This window comes from Podarcis melisellensis, assembly GCF_964234715.1.
Source record: "Podarcis melisellensis genome assembly, chromosome: 5".
NCBI lineage: Eukaryota > Metazoa > Chordata > Lepidosauria > Squamata > Lacertidae > Podarcis > Podarcis melisellensis.
In genome coordinates, this window is record NC_138537.1 from 94,644,565 (window position 1) to 94,664,995 (window position 20,431).

Consider the following 20,431-nt stretch of genomic DNA (forward strand, 5'->3'; position numbering starts at 1 on the left):
AAAAACGCAACCTGAAGGGTCTGTAACCCGAGGTATGACTGTATAGGGTGCCTACATTCTGCATGGACTAGTTGCATGGCAACATGTAGGTCCATAAATACCATACATCATATATTCAACACAAAAAACAGTGACAATTTGTTGTTGACAAAGGACAGCTGGACATATAAAGGGCCCATGGCCTCCAGCAGCTTAGGACCTCACCAAACCTAAATCTGGCCCTGCTTGGACTGCAACGCCCATCCCTCCCTGACCATTGGTCCTGCTGGTGAGGGAGGATGGGAGTTGTAGCCCAGCAAACATCTGGGGCCCTCAAGGTTGAGAAAGGCTACGTTTGAGTGTCAGGCCAGAGAGACCAAAGTTCAAATGACTTGGGCAATGCATCTCTCAGCCCAACCTACCTCACAGGGTTGTTGTGGAGATGAAATGGGGGGGAGGGGGAGGGAGCCACGCACAGGCCACCTTGACTTCCATGGAGGGAAACTATGAGTATAAGTGCGATCAATGAAATAAGTCCCGCTGTGAGGATTTCTCCCAAGAAGACCACAAAACCATTTTTTGTTTCCAGAAGGGAGAAGTTTGTGAGGTTACGAGACTTTTCTTCACCAGCTTTTTCTCTGATAAGGAGAATGTTCAGCATTAAAAAGGCAATTAAAAGATTTAGTATTGGAGCATGTGGAACTGATGCCATCTTGCCTAGATTGGCTCCAATTCTGCCCAGGGTGGGGTGGGGGGGGCAGAATCTCAAATACTCGGAGGGCAGCTTCCAACAGAATGTGTTTTGGAAAGCAACATGAAAAACATAGCAATCTCAAAGCTGGCAGAAGCAGGCTGGACAACATTTATCTCCATGTATGTTCTTTCCTAAGCAGCCTCCCTCCTTTTAAAGTAAATTCCACCTTCTTCTTTCAACGAAACTTCTCTGTAGTGCAGTGGCGTAGTGTGGGTTGTCAGCAAGGCAAGTAATTTGTGCTCCCTAACCCATGGATTTGCGCCCCCTAACCCGTGGATTTGCGCCCCCTAACCCTAACCCCCAGATGTTGCGCCCGGTGCGGCCAGCCCCCCCTGCACCCCCCATGCTACGCCACTGCTGTAGTGAGAATTTGCCCCCAGTTCAGAGTTTGCTAACTCCCCTGACCAGATACCAACTTTGATAGGGCTTGGCACTGTTAATAGTTTAAGAAGCCACCACTTATCATTTAACACAACTACTGAAAGTGCTGCATCTGACAGGGGTGAAACTAGACCAGGGGTAGGCAACCTAAGGCCCAGGGGGCAGGATGCGGCCCAATCGCCTTCTCAACCTAGCCAGCGGACAGTCTGGGAATCAGCATGTTTTTACATGAGTAGAATATGTCTTTTTATTTAAAATGCATCTCTGGGTTATTTGTGGGGGCTGCCTGGTGTTTTTACATGAGTAGAATGTGTGCTTTTGTTTAAAATCCAATTCTGGGTTATTTGTGGGGCATAGGAATCCGTTCATTATTTTTCTCAAAATATAGTCCGGCCCCACACAAGGTCTGAGGAACAGTGGACTGGCCCCCTGCTGAAAAAGTTTGCTGACCCCTGAACTAGACTTTAGTTTACCTGGGTCAAAGACCCAGTTTTGCATCCCCCATGCATGTTTGCATACACACATGCACAGGCCGGAAGCCTCAATGATGCCCTTCTGGAGGTTTCACTTGGGCCAAAAAACCCGGCTAGCCCCCCCCCCCGCAGCTCCAGCTCTGCATCAGGTCACCCCATTTCTTGTTCTGGGGTCAAGAGGTAGTGCGTATCGCTAATCCACTGACCTCAGTAAAGGCTCCCATTGTTTGAGGGAATAGGCTTCCTGACACTAAGGTCATGTTTACAAAATGCAATATGGGGTTGTATTTGTTTGTTCCACTATAACTATCATTGTTCCCCCCAAAACTGTCATTGGGGGGCGAGCTATGGGGTCCTGTTGCTTTTCCCCATAGCAGATGGAAAAGTACATAGGTTGGGCAGGGCCATTCTGAGCTGAAAAATAACCAGAGGGAAAAGAATAAAGCAATTTCCTCTGTGTTCCCTTCTTGTACTCAGACTTATTGGCTGCTTTGGCTTAAGAAAAGCGACATGGAAGGAAGAATCACAGAACTCCAAGTAATTTGCAATTTGAGCTTCAGTTCCACCAACCTTTGTAGAATGAAAAGATCTTCTTTAAAATGTTTGGAAAGGCCAATTGTGCAAAAAACCTGTTTAAATTTGTTGGTACCACCATCCTTTTTAAGCCGCCTCTGAGGAAAGCAACTGCACATTTGGAATATTCATAGTTTGGGCATAATGTGTTTTTGGATTGTAAGTCTGTTTAAGTGATTTGTGGGCCACGCCCCCGTGTATCTGACTGCCAAATATTTATATTTGGAAGAATCTGGGTTTTTCTGAAGGCAGATTAAGCAGCCTCAGGTGACAATCCGATGTGGATTTAACCAGGCCTATGCCCTTTGATTTCAGTGGTCTAAGGTGTGCTTGATCAGGCCATTACAAAAAAAGAATATACAGTTACACACACCAAGCCTGTCTCAGTCTTTTTCTACCTTGTTTCTTATACTGCAATATCTTGAATGACTGCTGATAAAAGAACATTGCTTTACATCCTGAGTTATGTCTTGCCTGGTCTCCGCAGGTGATGGCACTTCCAGAGGAGCTTCCTATTTGCGTATCCAGTGCATCTATCATGACTGTCAACCAGTGGCATAGCGTAGGTTGCTGGTGCTTGGGGCAGGCATGCGCGTCAGGGGGTGCAGGATGCAGAGGGGGGTAAACGGAGTCTGCCGCAACAGCTCAACCCTCATCGCTGAAGTTGCCGGAGCAGATCCCCCCCTTCACTGGAGCCAAGTGGGGCTGTGCTGCACCACCTGCACCCACATGGGGGGGGGGGGAACCCGGCTGGACGACATGCCCCTTGGTGGGTGAATCCCCCCAATGCCTGCAGAGAGGAGTGCAGGGCTGTGCTGCACTGGGGCGATAGTACAGGAAAAAGCCCTCTGTGAGTTAGTTTAGCTCACCTTGGGCTTCCAAGTTAAGATGTGGAAAGGTGCTGTGACTCATCTCCAGAGTTTAAAAAGTGGGCTGGAGAGGCACGCCCCTCAAAATTGTGTGCCCAGGGCCACAGGCCCTCTGCCCACCCCCATGCCCTTGCTGTCAATGGGTCTCAGGTGTGCACCTTTCCCATCGTATGCTACTTGTAAATAGCAGGGATTGAATCTGGGACCATCTGCACAGAAAGCATGTACCCTCTGCCCCTAAAAGACGCAGCACCTACTGGCAGGCACCAAGCAGTCATTTATCAGTTGTCCCTGATCAGTTGCCCCCCCCCCCCCCAGCAATCTGACCCATTGCCTTCTCTTTGTAATGAGTTTGTGCATTCCTAAGGCTCTTGGGCTGGCCACAAACACTTTCTGAGCACAAACCTCAAGCTGAGAATAAGGGAAAAAAATGTTATCCAACTAAAGAAGTGGCTCCAGAAGAAAGTTAATGGCAAATATGCCTTCCTTCTTCCTGCATTCTTAGTTCTTTTTCCTGTATAGATTTTCTCTGGATTACTTCTGTTCCTTTAATTACACACTGACTTGCAGAAATTAGTAGCAGGTGAAGCTTTTCTGATGTGGAGACAAAAGGTGTGAAATGCTTTCACCTGCTGAATTTGTGTGTGTCAATTTACTGTTAAAAGCACAGGAGCAGACCAGGAAAAGTTGGCAAACTTTTTTGTAAAGCAGAGTTCAGGGGAACCTGGCTCCCTTTCATTCAGATATATGTATTGTATCTTCTTTGGTAAGAAGTACGTGGCAATTAAAATAAATGAAGTATTTCAAACGGAAAAGCCAATTTCCATGACAATACATATAAAATATATTTTTGCTTTTCTCTAGCATCTTCTTTTTGGGAAGACTTCAAAGCATTTGGGAACATTATTAGCTTCACACCTTTCTGTGAGATAAGTCATAGCCTCATTTGGCAGAGCAGAAACTGAAGCAAAGGCCCCAAGCGAGGAGTTCATGCATTGGAACAACGGCAGTGTCAATAATTGGTTCCCAGAAGTCCTAATATCCAGTTTCCAACGGTATTTCTTATTTGAAACCATCAAGCCAAAGCTAATGCAGGTTTTTTTCTTCTCTTTTTCCTCCTCTGGTGATGCACAGGAAGAGAATCTTTCCACCAAGTCAGTTTTCATTTCTTTGGTACGTACTGTGTCCTGTATTGGTTAAACGTTTGTTGACGGTGTCAAAGGAGGTTTCTCTTCCAGAAAACCAAATACAGCAATGTACTGTTGGGTTAAGGAGCCACAATGGAGACGAGCTTTAAAGTGTTTGTCTTTGGGGGAAACAGGGCCCTATCTCTTATGGAAGACTTGTTGTTTTGCATACTTGACACGCTGTTCCTCCTTCAGATTCATCTGGCGAGCTTGCTTGCTGGAGATTATTTCCACGTGATCGGAAGGGAACCAGCCTCTTTCCCCATCGGAGAGTTTCACTCCTTCAAACCACCCTGCAGAGGGAACAGACACGAAGGGTGAAACATTCAGAGAACCATTTAGGGAGTTGTTACAGTCTACAACAGGCTTCCTCAACCTTGGCCCTTCAGATGTTTTGCGACTACAATTCCCATCACCCCTGACCACTGGTCCTGCTAGCTAGGGATCATGGGAGTTGTAGGCCAAAGACTTCTGGAGGGCCGAAGTTGTGGAAGCCTGGTCTACAAATTACCCTGGTAGGCTAGCCATCTGGGTGATACAACCACATTTGCACCTAATGTGCAGGAAGTCCTTAACTCTTGGTAAGATGAGATCGCCCTAGAGTGAGAGAGCTTATTCTGGTGTAGTTTAGGTCTCAGAACTGACTGACTGAACCATCCTCCGAAGTGCCAATGTGAAGTGCCAGTCCTGCCTTAGCCCGATTTCTGATGAGTGCGGACCTCTGAATCCTCATCTCCAACTCTATCCAATCTAAGGCTGTTACACTAAGTGGAATTTAGTTCCAAAACAAACAGAAGACTGGGTTGCGTATCTGTTACTGGCATTTGTTCACATTCAATCACTTGCCACCCTTGATTCTTTGTCCTCTCCTGCTTTCTCTGTGGTCTTTCTCACCATCAAAAAGGCACACTGTTAAGCTCCGCAGGGACAAGAATAAAAATCTATAATACATGATATACACTGAACAGTTAAGTGTGTTTTAGCTGGTCATCTTTACCACCCTAACAAGTGCTGAGTGGAATTGAATACAGTGGTACCTCCAGTTACGAACAGGATCCGTTCCGGAGGCCCGGCCGTATCCTGAAAATTCCGTAAGTGGAGGATCGCTTCTGCACATTCGCGCGGTGCCACAAAACGCTTCTGAACATACACTAGCAGCAAACCCACTTCCGGGTTTGCTGCGGCCGTAACCCAAAGATTCAATAACTTAGAGGTTACGAAACATGAGGTACGACTGTACTCCTTTGCTTCTCGGTTTTCTGACAAAGTGTGGTCAAGTTCATGGCAGGACCAAATAGAAGGCTGGCAAGTGCTTATGTGTGAACAGTGATAAGTTACCACTCTCTGTCTTCATGCAGTGTGTGTGGACCAGGGCAACTCAGAAGAAAGCTCCCATTCTCTGTCTCTTATCTATTCTCATCTGAAAAAGGAGCAAAACACCATCTATGGGGAGATTAGACTGGTGACTGGGAGCAGCCGCCGAGACCATATAACACCGGTCTTGAAAGACCTACATTGGCTCCCAGTACGTTTCCAAGCACAATTCAAAGTGTTTGTGCTGACCTTTAAAGCCTAAACGGCCGTGGTCCAGTATATCTGAAGGAGCATCTCCACCCCCAACGTTCTACCCGGACACTGAGATCCAGCTCCGAGGGCCTTCTGGCGGTTCCCTCACTGCGAGAAGCCAAGTTACAGGGAACCAGGCAGAGGGCCTTCTCAGTAGTGGCACCCGCCCTGTGGAACGCCCTCCCACCAGATGTCAAAGACAAGAACAACTACCAGACTTTTAGAAGACATCTGAAGGCAGCCCTGTTTAGGGAAGCTTTTAATTTTTGATGTATTTTAATATTTTTTTGGAAGCCGCCCAGAGTGGCTGGGGAAGCCTAGCCAGATGGGCGCGGTATAAATAATAAATTATTATTATATTATTATTATTATTATTATTTCACGTGCTATCAAATGAAGTAATTTCTGGATCAAGCTATATGGATGGGTGACGTTTCTCCTGTGTCTGGTATTACTTTTAATACATGGAAAGCTCTCATTTGATTGCAGCAGTGACAGGAAGGGTGTTTAACCCTTTCCCCACAGGCTGTTTCCCTGATGCCAAATTCTATCCCTGCTTTCCCACTTGAGTTGGACCGGGGGTGCGGGGGGAGCTGCCATGTCAGCACAGGCTTTTGCACTGCTGGGTGAAAAACAGCTTATACACAAGGAAAGCAGTATTTTCCATTTTTAATTTTTCAACGATGTAAGCCATTTCCTAGTTCCAAAGGAAGCCACCTTCCAGGTCATAGTCACCCCATGACATTTTCAGCTCTCTTTCCTGCCCCTCACAGCACCTTGCCACAACATTGCCAAATCCACTCACCATCGCTACTTTGCTGTAGGACCATAATTATATCTGCTTTCTCCAGCGCCAGTTCATCATTCTCTCGGGCTTTGTATGACCTCACACACTGAACTTGAAGTTTATCTAAGAGAGCTTGGAAAGAAAGAATATAGTGATTATCAGTTACCAGGTGTGTTGTTGTTGTTAACCATTCAAATGTGTTGGGTTGTTCTTTTTCAAAACAAGCAAGCAAAGAAACCTAAAATGTACTTGAAAAAAATAAAATACTGAATTCGTCAGTATAGCTTGGGCATCTCTTTTTTATTTTCAATAAAGCTTTCTGTACCATTCCTGGTTCTTCAATTTTGAGATTTGTGTGTTCAATGTAAACTGAGTCTCAGCTTAGTTTAACTGCATATCCAGTAAGAATTCTCATCCTTGATTGAAGGAAAACACACATTTCTGGTTTTAGTTCTTCATATGTAAAGTAATGTGATGGGCATAATGAAAAAGAGTCAACCACTCATCTCTTACTACCCTCCTGAAAAAAACCCCACCTCACCCTCCCACAATATAGAAGGGTCTGGTGACTTCTGTTTCAGTGTACAGTGGTACCTCTGGTTAAGTACTTAATTCGTTCCGGAGGTCCGTTCTTAACCTGAAACTTTTCTTAACCTGAAGCACCACTTTAGCTAATGGGGCCTCCTGCTGCTGCTGCGCCGCCGGAGCACGATTTCTGTTCTCATCCTGAACCAAGTTCTTAACCTGAAGCACTATTTCTGGGTTAGCGGAGTCTGTAACCTGAAGTGCATTTAACCTGAAATGTATGTTACCTGAGGTACCATTGTATCTGAAGAAGTGTGCATGCAACATGGAAGCTTATACCAAGAACAAACTTAGTTGGTCTTTAAGGTGCTACTGGACATTTATATATATTTCGTGCTGCTGCAGTGTTAATAAAGAACCTGCAGCTGTAATAAGTGCCCAGGATCAGTGTGTACTGTATTTTACTTAACAAATTTATATACCATTTGACATGGTATATCCAAGTGGCAGGCAGTAGAAAAAGCACAATAAAATATTAAGCAATGAAAACACAGTGTAAAATTAACCATGAATAAATATAAGTGTTGGAGTCACACTTCTGGAAACACCCAGGAAAACAGAAATGCTTTGAGCAAGCATCTGATTGTTGCTGCTGTCGGTATTTGCTTGCTATTGTATATACATAATACCCGTATTATATGAGCTAGCCCTTTGCAGTCTATGTCTTGAGCAATCTTACCAGGGTCATCCAAAAGGTCAGGTTCGGCTTGCTGTGGCATAAGCGCAGAAATCCACCTCAGCTTCTCACTCCTGGGGCAGGGGGGAGAAAAGTGAAAAGTACTGAGGAGAGAGGCATTTCAGGTTGTACGTGGCAGTTGCTGGTGAAATGTCAAGATGTGTAGTAGTATACTTTGCTCCCTTTACTTGAGGCACACCATGAGTCATGCTCATAGCTCACTAACAAACTAACTAACTAACTAATGGCTTTTAAGGAAGCCACTGTTCTTGGCCGAGCCAGCTCAATATGTTTTGGCACCTGAGGCGAACCACAAAATGGTGCCCCCTGCTATGTAAGAAGGGGTGAGTGAATATCTAGGGCTCTGCGGGACTTGACATCTTTCTGCAGGGCCTGCAAGACAGAGCTGTTCCACCAGACCTTTGGCCAAGGCACAGTCTGACTCCCGCTCTCCTTCTGTAATCCTCACAGAACTCTAGCCCAATGGTTGCCATTAATTTGATTCTGAATTGATTTTAGAATGAATTGATTTTAGAATGCATTTCAATTAATTGATTGTGATTTTATGTAAACTGTGTTACTTTTACTGGCGAACCGGACGGAGCAGCACACGGAAACGCCGTTCACCTTCCCGCTGGAGTGGTACCTATTTATCTACTTGCACTTTGACGTGCTTTTGAACTGCTAGGTTGGCAGGAGCAGGGACCGAGCAATGGGAGCTCACCCCGTCGCAGGGATTCGAACCGCCGACCTTCTGATCGTCAAGTCCTAGGCTCTGTGGTTTAACCCACAGTGCCACCCACGTCCCTTCTACGAGTCTAAAAAGCCTGGGACACAAATTTTCACAGCCCTTTAGCAGCCACTGAACTTAATGGACCTAACGTTCATTAATTTCAGTGTGTCAGCTCTGGGTGATATTCAACTAGCGGTTGGAGTGTCTAAACTATGCCTCTGCCTATGCTAAATCTGTAAATGAATGCAGATATTACAAAATGCTGGATCATACCCTTTTTACCATTCTTTTGAGCTTCTTTTGAGGAGAAGGAGAATATAAATGCAACAATAAGTAAGTTGCGCAAAAGGCAAAAAGAAGCTGGTAATTCCAGCAGGAGGTAGCAAACAAAGTCAACCCTCAGCTGGATGCAGAGCTGAGCTTGCAAGGCCTCCCCTTCAGACTTTGCAGGCTTCTCACCTTGCTACAATCCTGCTGGTAAGACTGTTAATACGCGAAATAAAACTGATATACTTCATGTCATAAAAGAAAGAAAGTTCTGTGTTGCTTTTACCGTATTTTTCGCCCTATAGGACGCACTTTCCCCCTCCAAAAATGAAGGGGAAATGTGTGTGCGTCCTATGGGGCGAATGCAGGCTTCAGGAGAGCTGCAGCGCTAGCCCCACAAGGTCAGGGGACAGCGGGGAGGCGGAACGCCGCCATCCTGCTGTCTCCCGATGTGGTTTGGAGGCTGACGGCGGGGAGACGTGTGCTTCTCCCCGCCGCCAGCCCCGCAAGCTCCAGGGACAGCGGGGAGGCGGAGCGCATCTTCCTGCTGTCCCCGGACCTGGTCTGCAGGCGGGCGGCGGGGAGAAGAGTGCTTCTCCCTGCTGCCGGCCCCACAAGCGCCTGGGGGGGGGGAATAATTTTTTTTCTTTATTTCCCCCCCAAAAAAACTTGGTGCGTCCTATGGGCCGGTGCGTCCTATGGGGTGAAAAATACGGTAGTAAATATGTGGTTGCACAAGGCATCATCTCATTCTTATCACTCTGAAAGTTAAACTAAGGAATGTTGTGGTGCTGGGAGTTCTCCAATGCAAAAACATTTGGCTTTTGCTTACTGTGTTTCTGTACGGAAGAGGAACTCCACTTTTTTCCCTTGATTGTTCTGCAGCAGGAAGAGGCGGAAGAGATTTTTGCTTGAGCCGTGCAGTTTCATTTCACACTTCTCTCCACGCACATTCGAGGAAGCAGCAAAATCAAATACGATAAAGCGCCCATTCCTGCGAGGGATAGGGAAAGAAAAGAAAGGGGGCATTTTAAAAGCTTGGTTTTAATGAGTAAGAAAGAAGACTCCTTGCCATTGCTGGCATAAGGGTATTTTGCGCCCTAGCAAATTATGAGTGGTTGCCCGCTGCTCTTCACACATAACACAACAATACATTTTAGTGATGGAAGATGGAAAAATGCATACCTTCCCTAAATTAACATAAAGTCCCATTTTGAAAAATTGTGCCACCTGAATGCAAAACCATCTAAAATTATGCCAAGCTACTATAACATAACCTCTTCCATCCATTTCTCTTGCTGCAATCATGTGATTTTTTAAAAAATTAATCTGAAATTGTATAAATAAAAAGAAGACTGAGTGTCAAGTAAGTATTTTTGTGGGGGGAGAATTTAACAAAAACATATTTGGACTTGTAAAAGTGGGGGTGGGGACTAAGAATGTGATAATGTTTATTTACCGGTATGTGTTACTAAATGGGACATGGGTGGCGCTGTGGGTTAAACCACAGAGCCTAGGACTTGCCGATCAGAAGGTTGGCGGTTTGAATCCCTGCGATGGGGTGAGCTCCCGTTGCTCAGTCCCTGCTCCTGCCAACCTAGCAGTTCGAAAGCACGTCAAAGTGCAAGTAGATAAATAGGTACCGCTCCGGCGGGAAGGTAAACAGCATTTCTGTGCACTGCTCTGGTTCGCCAGAAGCGGCTTGGTCCTGCTGGCCACATGACCCGGAAGCTGTACGCCGGCTCCCTCGGCCAATAAAGCGAGATGAGCGCCGCAACCCCAGAGTCGGCCACGACTGGACCTAATGGTCAGGGATCCCTTTACCTTTATGTGTTACTAAAAGGAAAGGAAATTGAAAGGAACTGATCCACCTCATTTGCATAACTAGGATGTTACGACTGCTGAGGGATAAATGCTGAGTGAAAGATGGAGTAATGAAACCCTTCCCCCAACACTTACTCTCTGGGCCGAGACAGGAGCAGGTAGTCATTAAAGAGGTGCAGGTAGATTGGCCGGGTGGTCAGTTTCCACTTCAAGCTCAGGTTGTACTCCAACGCTGTGAGTTCCCCACGTTTTACCAGCCGCCGTGACTGCGAGATGAGTGGGAAAATCTGCAAGTGCAAGAATAATTGCTCTAGGTGAGGCCCAAAGGTCTCATTATAACTCCAGTGCTTCAAGACACAAGTTTTGAGAGCTGTTCTCTTCTCCCTGCACAGAGGTAGAGAAGATTTCTTATCCCATCTCCAGTACTAGAGGGCAATGGCTAGTGGAAGGAAAGGTGAGTGGTGTCAAAATGCCATTTTCCGGATTGTTCTGTGAGCCTGTAGAATATTCCACTGAAAAGGAGTTGCATATGGGATGGATGATGAAAGAATACCACTCTAGGGATGAAACAAAATAAAAAAATTCCTTCCAATAGCACCTTAGAGACCAACTAAATTTTTTATTCATATGAACTTTCGTGTGCATGCACACTTCTTTAGATACACTGAAACAGAAGTCACCAGTGGGAGGGTGGGGAGGGGTATTACTCAGAAGGGTGGTGGGCATGGGTGATCAGCTGATAGGTGTGGTAAACCAGTTGACGACTGTTAATGACTGCAATTGGTCTTACTGGGAAAAGCAAAGGGTGAGATGGCCAAAAATAGCTTTATCATGTATAATGAGATAAGAATCCCATGTCTCTATTCAGACCAGGTCTCTCCATGGTTTAAAGTTTGGTAATAAGTTGTAATTCAGCAACTTCTCTTTCCAGTCTATTTCTGAAATTCTTTCGTAATATTACAACTACTTTGAGATCTTGTATAGAATGTCCTGGGAGATGGGATGGTCAGTTTGGAAAGGTCAGCTCTAGGGATGGTCAGCTTTGGAAAGGCAGAAGCCAGACTTGGTCGTAATGAGCTGTGAGGTGCACTCTCCTGTCCTCTGAATGTGGTTTTCAGTTTGTTTTGAGAGAAAGCAAGATTGCTTGGAAGCTATTGGGGGGTGGGTTCTCAACAGGCAGCCAAGCTCTCCTGAAAGACCTTCCCCTGCAATTGGCAGGTGTGGGCGAGTTTTGGGTGTGCTCCTTGTCTCCAAGGCGTAGCCATGAGGCTCAAGGGGCATCGGAGTTGTGTGTGTGGCCTAGAATACTTTCCAGGGGGTGGGGTGGCAGAGAAGCAAGGACTTCCTGGTAGACAGATCCATGTGGGGAGGTTTCTCTGAAGCTAGAAAGTTGATAAAATTACTATTCTAGCCTACACATTGGAAGGTGGATGTGGCCAGTAGATGGGTCACACACAGACCGCCCAGCTGTTGCCTGATGGCATGAAGGATACTGTACTTAGCCCAATACCATCACAGTGAGGGCAACCTTGCCTATAAGACTGCACTGGGGAACCTGTGGTCCCTCCGCTCCTGCCAGCATAGCCAATGGTTAGGGGGCTGTATGCCCAACATCAGAAAGGACACAGGTTCTCCTGTCCCTTCTGCAAGATAGGGATAAGCTGAAGGCCCTCTTGGTGACCAGGGCAGTTCACTAGTAGATTAGCTCTGGTCATAGAATCACAGAGTTGGAAGGGACCCTGAGTATTATCTAGCCCAACCATCTTCAAAGCAGAAATTGCACCCATAGGGGGATCAAACCTGTGACCTTGGCATCACCAGCACTATGCAGGGCTATCTATGCATGAATAAAGCAGGTGGTTGCAGTACAGTGTCAGACGGAGGAAGCTGTAGCCCCCTGAATGAATGTTTACCTTGCATTCAAACTCCATATTTTTACTCAAGTAGATTAGCTCCTCGGTGCTCCTCATACGCTGGACATTTTCATTGCAATCTTTGATGAGCTGTGGAAAGGAAAATGCTATTAGGGTGGGGAAGTGTTGGAAAAAATGAGAGGTGGGGTGGGTGTCCCCTTCTCAAAGTGGAAAGGGTGACAGGGTATGGGTTTAGGAGGCAGAGAATGGAATCAGGCCACCTGGTTTTGGCATGAGCAACTTTTTAGAAAAATGCAAGAATCTTCAATTGGCTAGACCAATTCTCTGGCTGAGTTAAGCTAATTTCAGATCCACTGTTTAGATGTGTAAAGTACCCACGACCCTCTTTTTTCTCTAAATGATAAACCTCAATCACTTAGAAAGCTGCGTAAGCTTCTTCCAGCATAGCAGAGAAAACACTGGGGTAGGGCTCATAGCTATAGGGCAGGATGCATGGGGCTTGGGATGACCCAGTTCCACAAGGGGACACAGATGACTCGGTCCATCTGTGTATGGCCTCAGTAATGACGAAAAGCAACAGTGCAGACAGAGACCGATCTTAAGGGAGAGGTTACATAGACAGCACGGTTCCTTTTGTGGTTAGGGCTTGGTGTTGAGGGAACTGGTTACAGTCGTATCTCCTTTTGCATCCAGGATCCATTCTGGAGCCCCAGATGCACCATGAAAGGGACGCTCGACAAAGCGCCGCTATGCGCTAGCGCGAAGCACGATTTAGCACTTCTGTGAGTGCGCAAGCGGCAAACCTGGAAGTAACCTGTTCCGGTACTTCCGGGTTTGCTGTGGATGTTCAACAAAATGGACCCAAAATGGGGTGGACACAAAAGGACTGTACTTTGGATCAACCACTTCTTCAGGAAAAGGCTCACCAGCTAGATTTCTTTAGAAGAAGAGGAAGAAGAGTTTGGATATGATATCCCACCTTTCACTCCCTTTAAGGAGTCTCAAAGCGGCTAACATTCTCCTTTCCCTTCCTCCCCCACAACAAACACTCTGTGAGGTGAGTGGGGCTGAGAGACTTCAAAGAAGTGTGACTGGCCCAAGGTCACCCAGCAGTTGCATATGGAGGAGCGGAGACTCGAACCCAGTTCTCTAGATTACGAGACTACTGCTCTTAACCACTACACCACACTGGCTCTCAAGCCAGTTCAAGCGTTCAAGATATGCATCTGGGTCCTATTACCCATGCTGGAAGTTACATCCCTTTGTGTCTAAACTTTCCCAGGCACCCTCTATTTAGAGGGGAATACTCAAACATTTGTGGTTAATTGTAGAACATATAGGGACGTGGGTGGCGCTGTGCCTAGGGCTTGCCGATTGGAAGGTCAACAGTTCGAATCCCCGTTGTTTGTTCCCTGCTACTGCCCACCTAGCAGTTCGAAAGCACGTCAAGTGCAAGTAGATAAATAGGGACCGCTCTGGCGGCTTAGTCATGCTGGCCACATGACCCGGAAGCTGTACGCCGACTCCCTCGGCCAATAAAGTGAGATGAGTGCCGCAACCTCAGAGTCCGCCACGACTGGAGCTAATGTTCAGGGGTCCCTTTACCTTTATAGAATATATATCTTCAGAATATTCTACTGCCAGCTGTGTCTTGGCCAGAGTGCTGAGGAGACCCAGGTTCAAATCACGCCTCACCCCAGAATCTCACTAGATGGTATTGGCTCAGTAAAAACACAGTTGATTCACACAGTGAACGGATACATTGTGCATCCAAACCACAGTGTTGGGGTACATGCATGCATTACTGCACATCATTGTAACTAACTTGGAGCCGCTTCCAAACCATTATTTGTTGCATGTTTTTAATTAATAGGGGAAGAGAAGTCGCTCGGGTATCTAAGGAATTCATATCTCATGTGTCTCAGAAAACAACAGCATGGGTACCTCAGCTTCTAGCTACTGGGAATTTGTGGCCTGGAAGAGTTGAGAAAACTTTTGAACCATTTGTGTGAGGCAGCGAGAAGTGGTGAGATTTCAACACCCTTTACCTTTTCAAGTGCATCATATGCTTGAGTGGCCTGCACCTCTTCATCGGCACCGGGCCGAGTTCTCTTCAGTATGTTCTGCAGGACGGAAGCAAAGGGTTTTTGGTAAGAGATTAAATACTTGGCTAAGGGACGTGGGTGGGGACCACAGAGCCTAGGACTTGCCGATCAGAAGGTCGGCAGTTCGAATCCCCATAATGGGGTGAGCTCCCGTTGCTCGGTCCCTGCTCCTGCCAACCTAGCAGTTCGAAAGCATGTCAAAGCACAAGTAGATAAATAGGTACCGCTCCGGCGGGAAGGTAAACGGTGTTTCCGTGTGCTGCTCTGGTTTCTCAAAAATGGCTTTGTCATGCTGGCCACATGATTCGGAAGCTGTATGCCGGCTCCCTCGGCCAGTAAAGCGAGATGAGCGCCGCAACCCCAGAGTCGGCCACGACTGGACCTAATGGTCAGGGCTCCCTTTACCTTTACCTAAATAATTGGCTAATTTATGGATTTTTTTTCAGGCAGTGGTAAATTAAAGGCGATCCCTCTGGTCAGCAGCTAGTTTTTATAGGGGACAATTTTGAGAGAAGGTGCTGGTCAGTCCCTCAACTTCCATCCCCTAGAGAGATTTGCCAGAAAGTTCTGTTGCCACAGATACTATGTGCTCCACACCTTTAGGCTGAAAACAGAGAACTAAGGGATGGCGGCAGGCTCTTTCAGGGGTTCCAGTTTTTAAACTTATTTGAGAAACAAGTTTTTCAAACTCCCTTTGAAGTTGTGCTTCCATGGACCAAGTTTCAGCACTCCTCCTAAAACTTCCCAGAGTCCAAAAGAAATGGGTATAAATTAGGCATAGGCAAACGTGGCCCTCCAGATGGTTTTGGCCTACAACTCCCATGATCCCTAGGTAGCAGGACCAGTGGTCAGGGATGATGGGAATTGTAGTCCCAAAACATCTGGAGGGCTGAGATTGCCTATGCCTGGTATAAATATTGGAATTAAGCCATGCTCCTGGGGAAGAAGTGAGTGCGGAATGGAAGAGCCCAGGTTTTGAAAATATAGGAGGTTAAATATAGGAGGTTAAATTCAAAACAATTTCAAACAGAAGCTCCTGGAAAACACCTTTTGGACTGAGTCACACTTCAACATCTGGTTTGCTGCCATTGCATGCATGTAAATGTCAAATATCTTTGTAATAAAGAAGTGGGCGCCAATTCTTTTCCTGCTGCTTACATTTTTACTGCCAGGAAAACTGTCGGTTGAATTATGAGGCTGGCCAGCCCAAGGAAAGGTGAGTCCTGTATCCCCAACACTTTTACCTGGAGAAGGAGTTTAAGTCTTGTGATGCGCTGGAACGGGAGAATGAGGAAGGATTTGAGAGAGAGGCGCTGGCAAACAGGATCACTTTCTAGTCTCTCCAAAACCTGTTGGAAGGCAGGGACATCATTCCTGCCAGAGAGAAGACGCGATAGATTAGATTGACTCCCAACTAGAAAAGCTGAAGCTGCTGAAAAGGCCAGAGACCATCTTGGCAAGTGAGTCCTGGAAGACTTGCTCCCTGCCTTGTGGGCCTTTTCCACCTGGCCTGGGAGGCTGAACAGAATCTTGGGCTGGGGTGGTGTTGGGAGGGATATTAATCTTTTTTTATCTTTATTTTTAGATCTTATGTGTGTGAGGCCTTTTTAGATCTCTTATTTATTTAGATACCACCCTTCATCGCAAGATCTCAGGATGGTTCAAAAGAAAGATCTTGGTTTCATTGCTGATTATTTGTTCTTATTTGCTTTTATTGTTTTACTGCTTCCTGCTGTTTTTATTCACTTTATGTAAGCCTCTCTGACTGGCTGGCTGAAGAACAGTGTGAAAATGTCCCAAATAAAGTCAGAAAAAGAAAACAAAATGCTGACTATTTTGCAGCAACCTCTTTGGGGCTTTCATTCTATTTAACTTGCGCTAGAGCTCTTATCTAGGATATGTTACCATGGACTTGAATTCTGGGAGATGCATCTTAGTTGATTGCCATTCCTCTGACAATACCCTGGAATCTCCTTGGAAGGGCCAGGATCCAGAATGCAGCAAACATCATTTCCCCTGGAATTTGCCTCTTTATAGATGAATTTATCTATAAAATCTATATGATATTGGAATAGCACAGCACTTCCTCTAACCTGGAACCTGAACTAAATCATGTATCAACATCTGTTTTGGGTACCTTAAACACTTATGAACTGAATCAGGTGTGGCCTGTTGAAATAGGGCTCTTCTGCATGCTGTTAATTACTGCTGTGATGCTTTTTATACCTCCACAAAAGCACTATTATTATATAAAAGGCAGTTTACTTGACAACCTGACAACAGTTTGTTAAGTGTCCTGGGAACTGTAGCTCTGTGAAGGGGACAGCTACAGTTCCCAGGATTCTTTGGGGACGCGGGTGGTGCTGTGGCCTAAACCACAAAGCCAAGGACTTGCCAATCAGAAGGTTGACGGTTCGAATCCCCACAACGGGGTGAGCTCCTGTTGCTCAGTCCCAGCTCCTGCTCACCTAGCAGTTCGAAAGCACATCAAAGTGCAAGTAGATAAACAAGTACCACTCCAGCGGGAAGGTAAACGGTGTTTCCGTGCGCTGCTCTGGTTCGTCAGAAGTGGCTTAGTCATGCTGGCCACATGACCTGGAAGCTGTACGCCGCCCCCCTTGGCCAATAAAGCGAGATGAGCGCCGCAATCCCAGAGTTGGTCATGACTGGACCTAATGGTCAGGGGTCCCTTTACCCTTTACCTTTATGTGCTTTGAATGTGTGCTAGATGTGCTTTAAATGTGTGGTGTGGATCTCTCCTAACTGTCCACCTCTAGATCTTGTTTTGTTCCAGTTTAACTGTCCTGGATTCCCCTGCAGAACCTTGAGCATTGTCTGCTAGAGAGCCTTATCACCCCACCCCTTTTCAGAGCGATAGTTCCCAAGACAGGAGACGACTTGTCTGTGGTGTAGATATGCTACAAAGGACATTTTGTGGAGTGTTACGAAGAGGATAAAAATATAGGAAAGGGGGCATCTTTAGGTTTCTTACAGTAGTCGCCGAAAGGTCTGCTCCTGGTACGTCTGGTTTGTCACATACGGCAGGTAAACCCTCCGGAATTCGGGCGCATGCCTCAGAGCCACATCACACACATTGAAGGTGAACATGTTCTCCTCAAGCTTCTCCTCCAGGTCAAATAGGAAGCTGCAGGAACCCCCCCAGAAGAAAATAATGAGACATGGTGACCAGAATTACAGCACTTCTCCCGACTTTTTAACCTTTCTCCTTCTCTAGAAAAATAACTATCCCTATGTCCAAGCTGTAGGGAAATTCTTACTCATTGTGTGGCAGGAGTGTGCCTGCAGTAAATCACCCGAGCAAGTTGGAGTTAACTCTTTATTAGCAGCAACAGGATCTGCACAGGCGTGTGAGGCCTAATGAGCACAGCAACTCATTTCTGACAGGTCTTTCCCCCATGAAGCAGTTGCTGAGGCTGAAAGCCACCCCACAGCTGCCTATGTCCCCTCATCGCCAGGGTTTTCCCCCAGCAATCTGAGACTGTGCCTGCTACTGCATTAAAGGAAAATGTTATGAAAATGATATATAGATGGTACATTACACCAGTGAAACTTGCAAAAATGTACAAAATATGTAAGAAGTGTTGGAAATGTAAAGAAATAGATGGTACATTCTTTTCATATGTGGTGGGAATGCAAGAAAGTGAAAAGCTTCTGGGAGTTGATATACAATGAATTGAAAAAAATGTTGAAATATACATTTGTTAGGAAACCAGAGGCTTTTCTCTTAAGAATTGTTGGCAATGAAATAAATAGAAAGGATCATAAAATTTTCCAATATGCAGTAACAGCGGCAAGAATATTACTGGCTCAGAAATGGAAACAAGAGCAATTACCAATGTTGGAAGAATGGAGAACGAAGCTGATGGACTATGCAGAACTTGATAAACTGACTGGGAAGATTAGATATCAACGAGATCAAAAATTCATCGAGGACTGGGGATAATTAACAGATTACTGGGAATGTTTAAGTGATAATGAAATAACGTTAGTGGCATTTAGAGAAGCTCTGTGACAAAATAAGAAATATTGTAAAAAAGTATAAGGGGAGGTATAAAGGCAATATCAAAATTTGGAAATGTGTATTTAAAGAAATTAAATTTCGAATGATTGGCAGAGAAGCCGAAGGAAGTCAAAAAATCGAAAAGTTTAACAGAAATTGTAATGTGGTATGATTGTATGGAAAAATTAATAAAATATAATTATATATATAAAAAAGAGACTGTGCCTGCATGACTGTCTTTGCTCCTCTCACTTCATACCTCTTCTGGTTCTGGGAGACCAGGGAGGAGGAGTGCTTGTTGCAGCTTGCTTGGGTGATTATATAAAGATTTAGGGCTTATCCACACTTCGACTTATCTTGATGCTTTGCCCCAGGGAAAACTACTTTTTAGTGTTCAGTTGCATTGATGTTTGCTCTGATTTAGCACCAAAAAGAAGGCTTTCCCTGGAAAAGGAGCAGGGCAAGGGGAAAACTGCTCAGATCCGTGCTTTCTAGACAGGGGGAAAGTGGAAGCATGGACAAACCCTTCAGTCATTTCTATTCTATTCATCTGCTGAACAGCATTCTAGGCAAATGTGCAACCAGATAAAAAAATCAAAACACAATGTTAAACAATGATGCAACATTAAATACTAGCAAAACTTTTAGTTGTGTTGTGTTTTTTTTCAGTGATACATAAACATGGAGACCAGAATCCAGGTTTTACTCCAAAATGACAGGAAGTATTTCCTAAGTCACGGCTAATTATTTGTATGTGATAATAGAAATATCAGCCTGAATGTGTGCATAGTAGGCAGGTTTGAGGAATTCATGGACTAATGTGTGGATTGCAGTGCAGCTATCCTGGGCATTTTGCACTTCTCTAGCTTTACTGTTATCAGCTCAAAAGGTATTAAACACGTGCATTTTATGATAAAATGATAAAAAAAAATAGAAATGCATATTTCATGACCAGTAATTTGGAATGCTGGTTCTGTTGAAAGCAGACAGACAGGCACCTCCAATTCTAGTATTTTGCTGCCTGCTGAAAATGTTTGTTTCAACAAGCATTTTAAAATAATTAATTCGATTCAGTATTAGTCTGCATTTTAAACGCTTTCATTATTTTATTATACACTACCATAATATTTTTTACGAGTTTGGCAGTTTATAAACGGCCTTATAAATAAATAAATATAAAATAAAATATGCATTCAAATATGAATTTTCATTTGGCTTTTTTTAAAAGTTGCAGATTAATTTGGAAACAGGACAGAATATATATATGAAAGAGCGCATGGAAAACCGATGCTGACAGTGGTCTGTCCACCCACACTGTATAGTCTAGCGCAAAGTACTATGCGGTTATGAGGCACAGGCAAGTATCTATTGATTGCATTGGCTCGAGACGTCCAGGGTTTCGGTGTGATAACTGTACAAGCAGAACAGGAAGACCACAACTCACTTGGCACTAACGTCACGTACATCCTGAAGGCGGGAGAAAAGCCACTGTTTATCTTGATTCGTTAAGACAGCTTGGAGTTCGTGGCAGTGCTGGAAGTGGTCCACGGCCACATTTAAGCTCCGCAGGTATGAGGCTTCTGATACAATCAGTTCAAACTTGGCCTGTTAATAATATGGAGAAGATAAGCTTTAGAGCACAGGATACTCCGAGAAGCAATGAATTATTTGAGATGAAATTAAACCCTCAAGGGGAGTAGATCATATCTGCATGTTCTTGATGGAGACAGAGCTAACAACTGCATCTCTCGCTTCATCGTCCGTCAGAAGAGAGGCC

The 20,431-nt window shown here is 45.2% G+C and overlaps 1 protein-coding gene across 2 annotated transcripts in view; it reads right to left on the reverse strand.

Annotated features, from left to right (window-relative positions):
* Nucleotides 1-3,849: 3,849 nt before the first annotated feature.
* Nucleotides 3,850-20,431, reverse strand: part of ARHGEF5 (Rho guanine nucleotide exchange factor 5) — a 65,786-nt gene continuing 49,204 nt past the window's right edge. For both annotated transcript variants that reach the window (XM_081911690.1, XM_081911689.1), the window contains exons 6-15: nucleotides 20,099-20,259; nucleotides 17,626-17,778; nucleotides 15,878-16,007; nucleotides 14,577-14,651; nucleotides 12,568-12,657; nucleotides 10,790-10,941; nucleotides 9,663-9,824; nucleotides 7,834-7,904; nucleotides 6,588-6,701; nucleotides 3,850-4,509 (exon numbers count right to left, since the gene is read on the reverse strand). In XM_081911690.1, coding sequence (XP_081767816.1) covers nucleotides 4,355-4,509; nucleotides 6,588-6,701; nucleotides 7,834-7,904; nucleotides 9,663-9,824; nucleotides 10,790-10,941; nucleotides 12,568-12,657; nucleotides 14,577-14,651; nucleotides 15,878-16,007; nucleotides 17,626-17,778; nucleotides 20,099-20,259 — 1,263 coding nt within the window. In that variant the 3' untranslated portion in view covers nucleotides 3,850-4,354. The remainder of the gene's footprint in view (nucleotides 4,510-6,587; nucleotides 6,702-7,833; nucleotides 7,905-9,662; nucleotides 9,825-10,789; nucleotides 10,942-12,567; nucleotides 12,658-14,576; nucleotides 14,652-15,877; nucleotides 16,008-17,625; nucleotides 17,779-20,098; nucleotides 20,260-20,431) is intronic.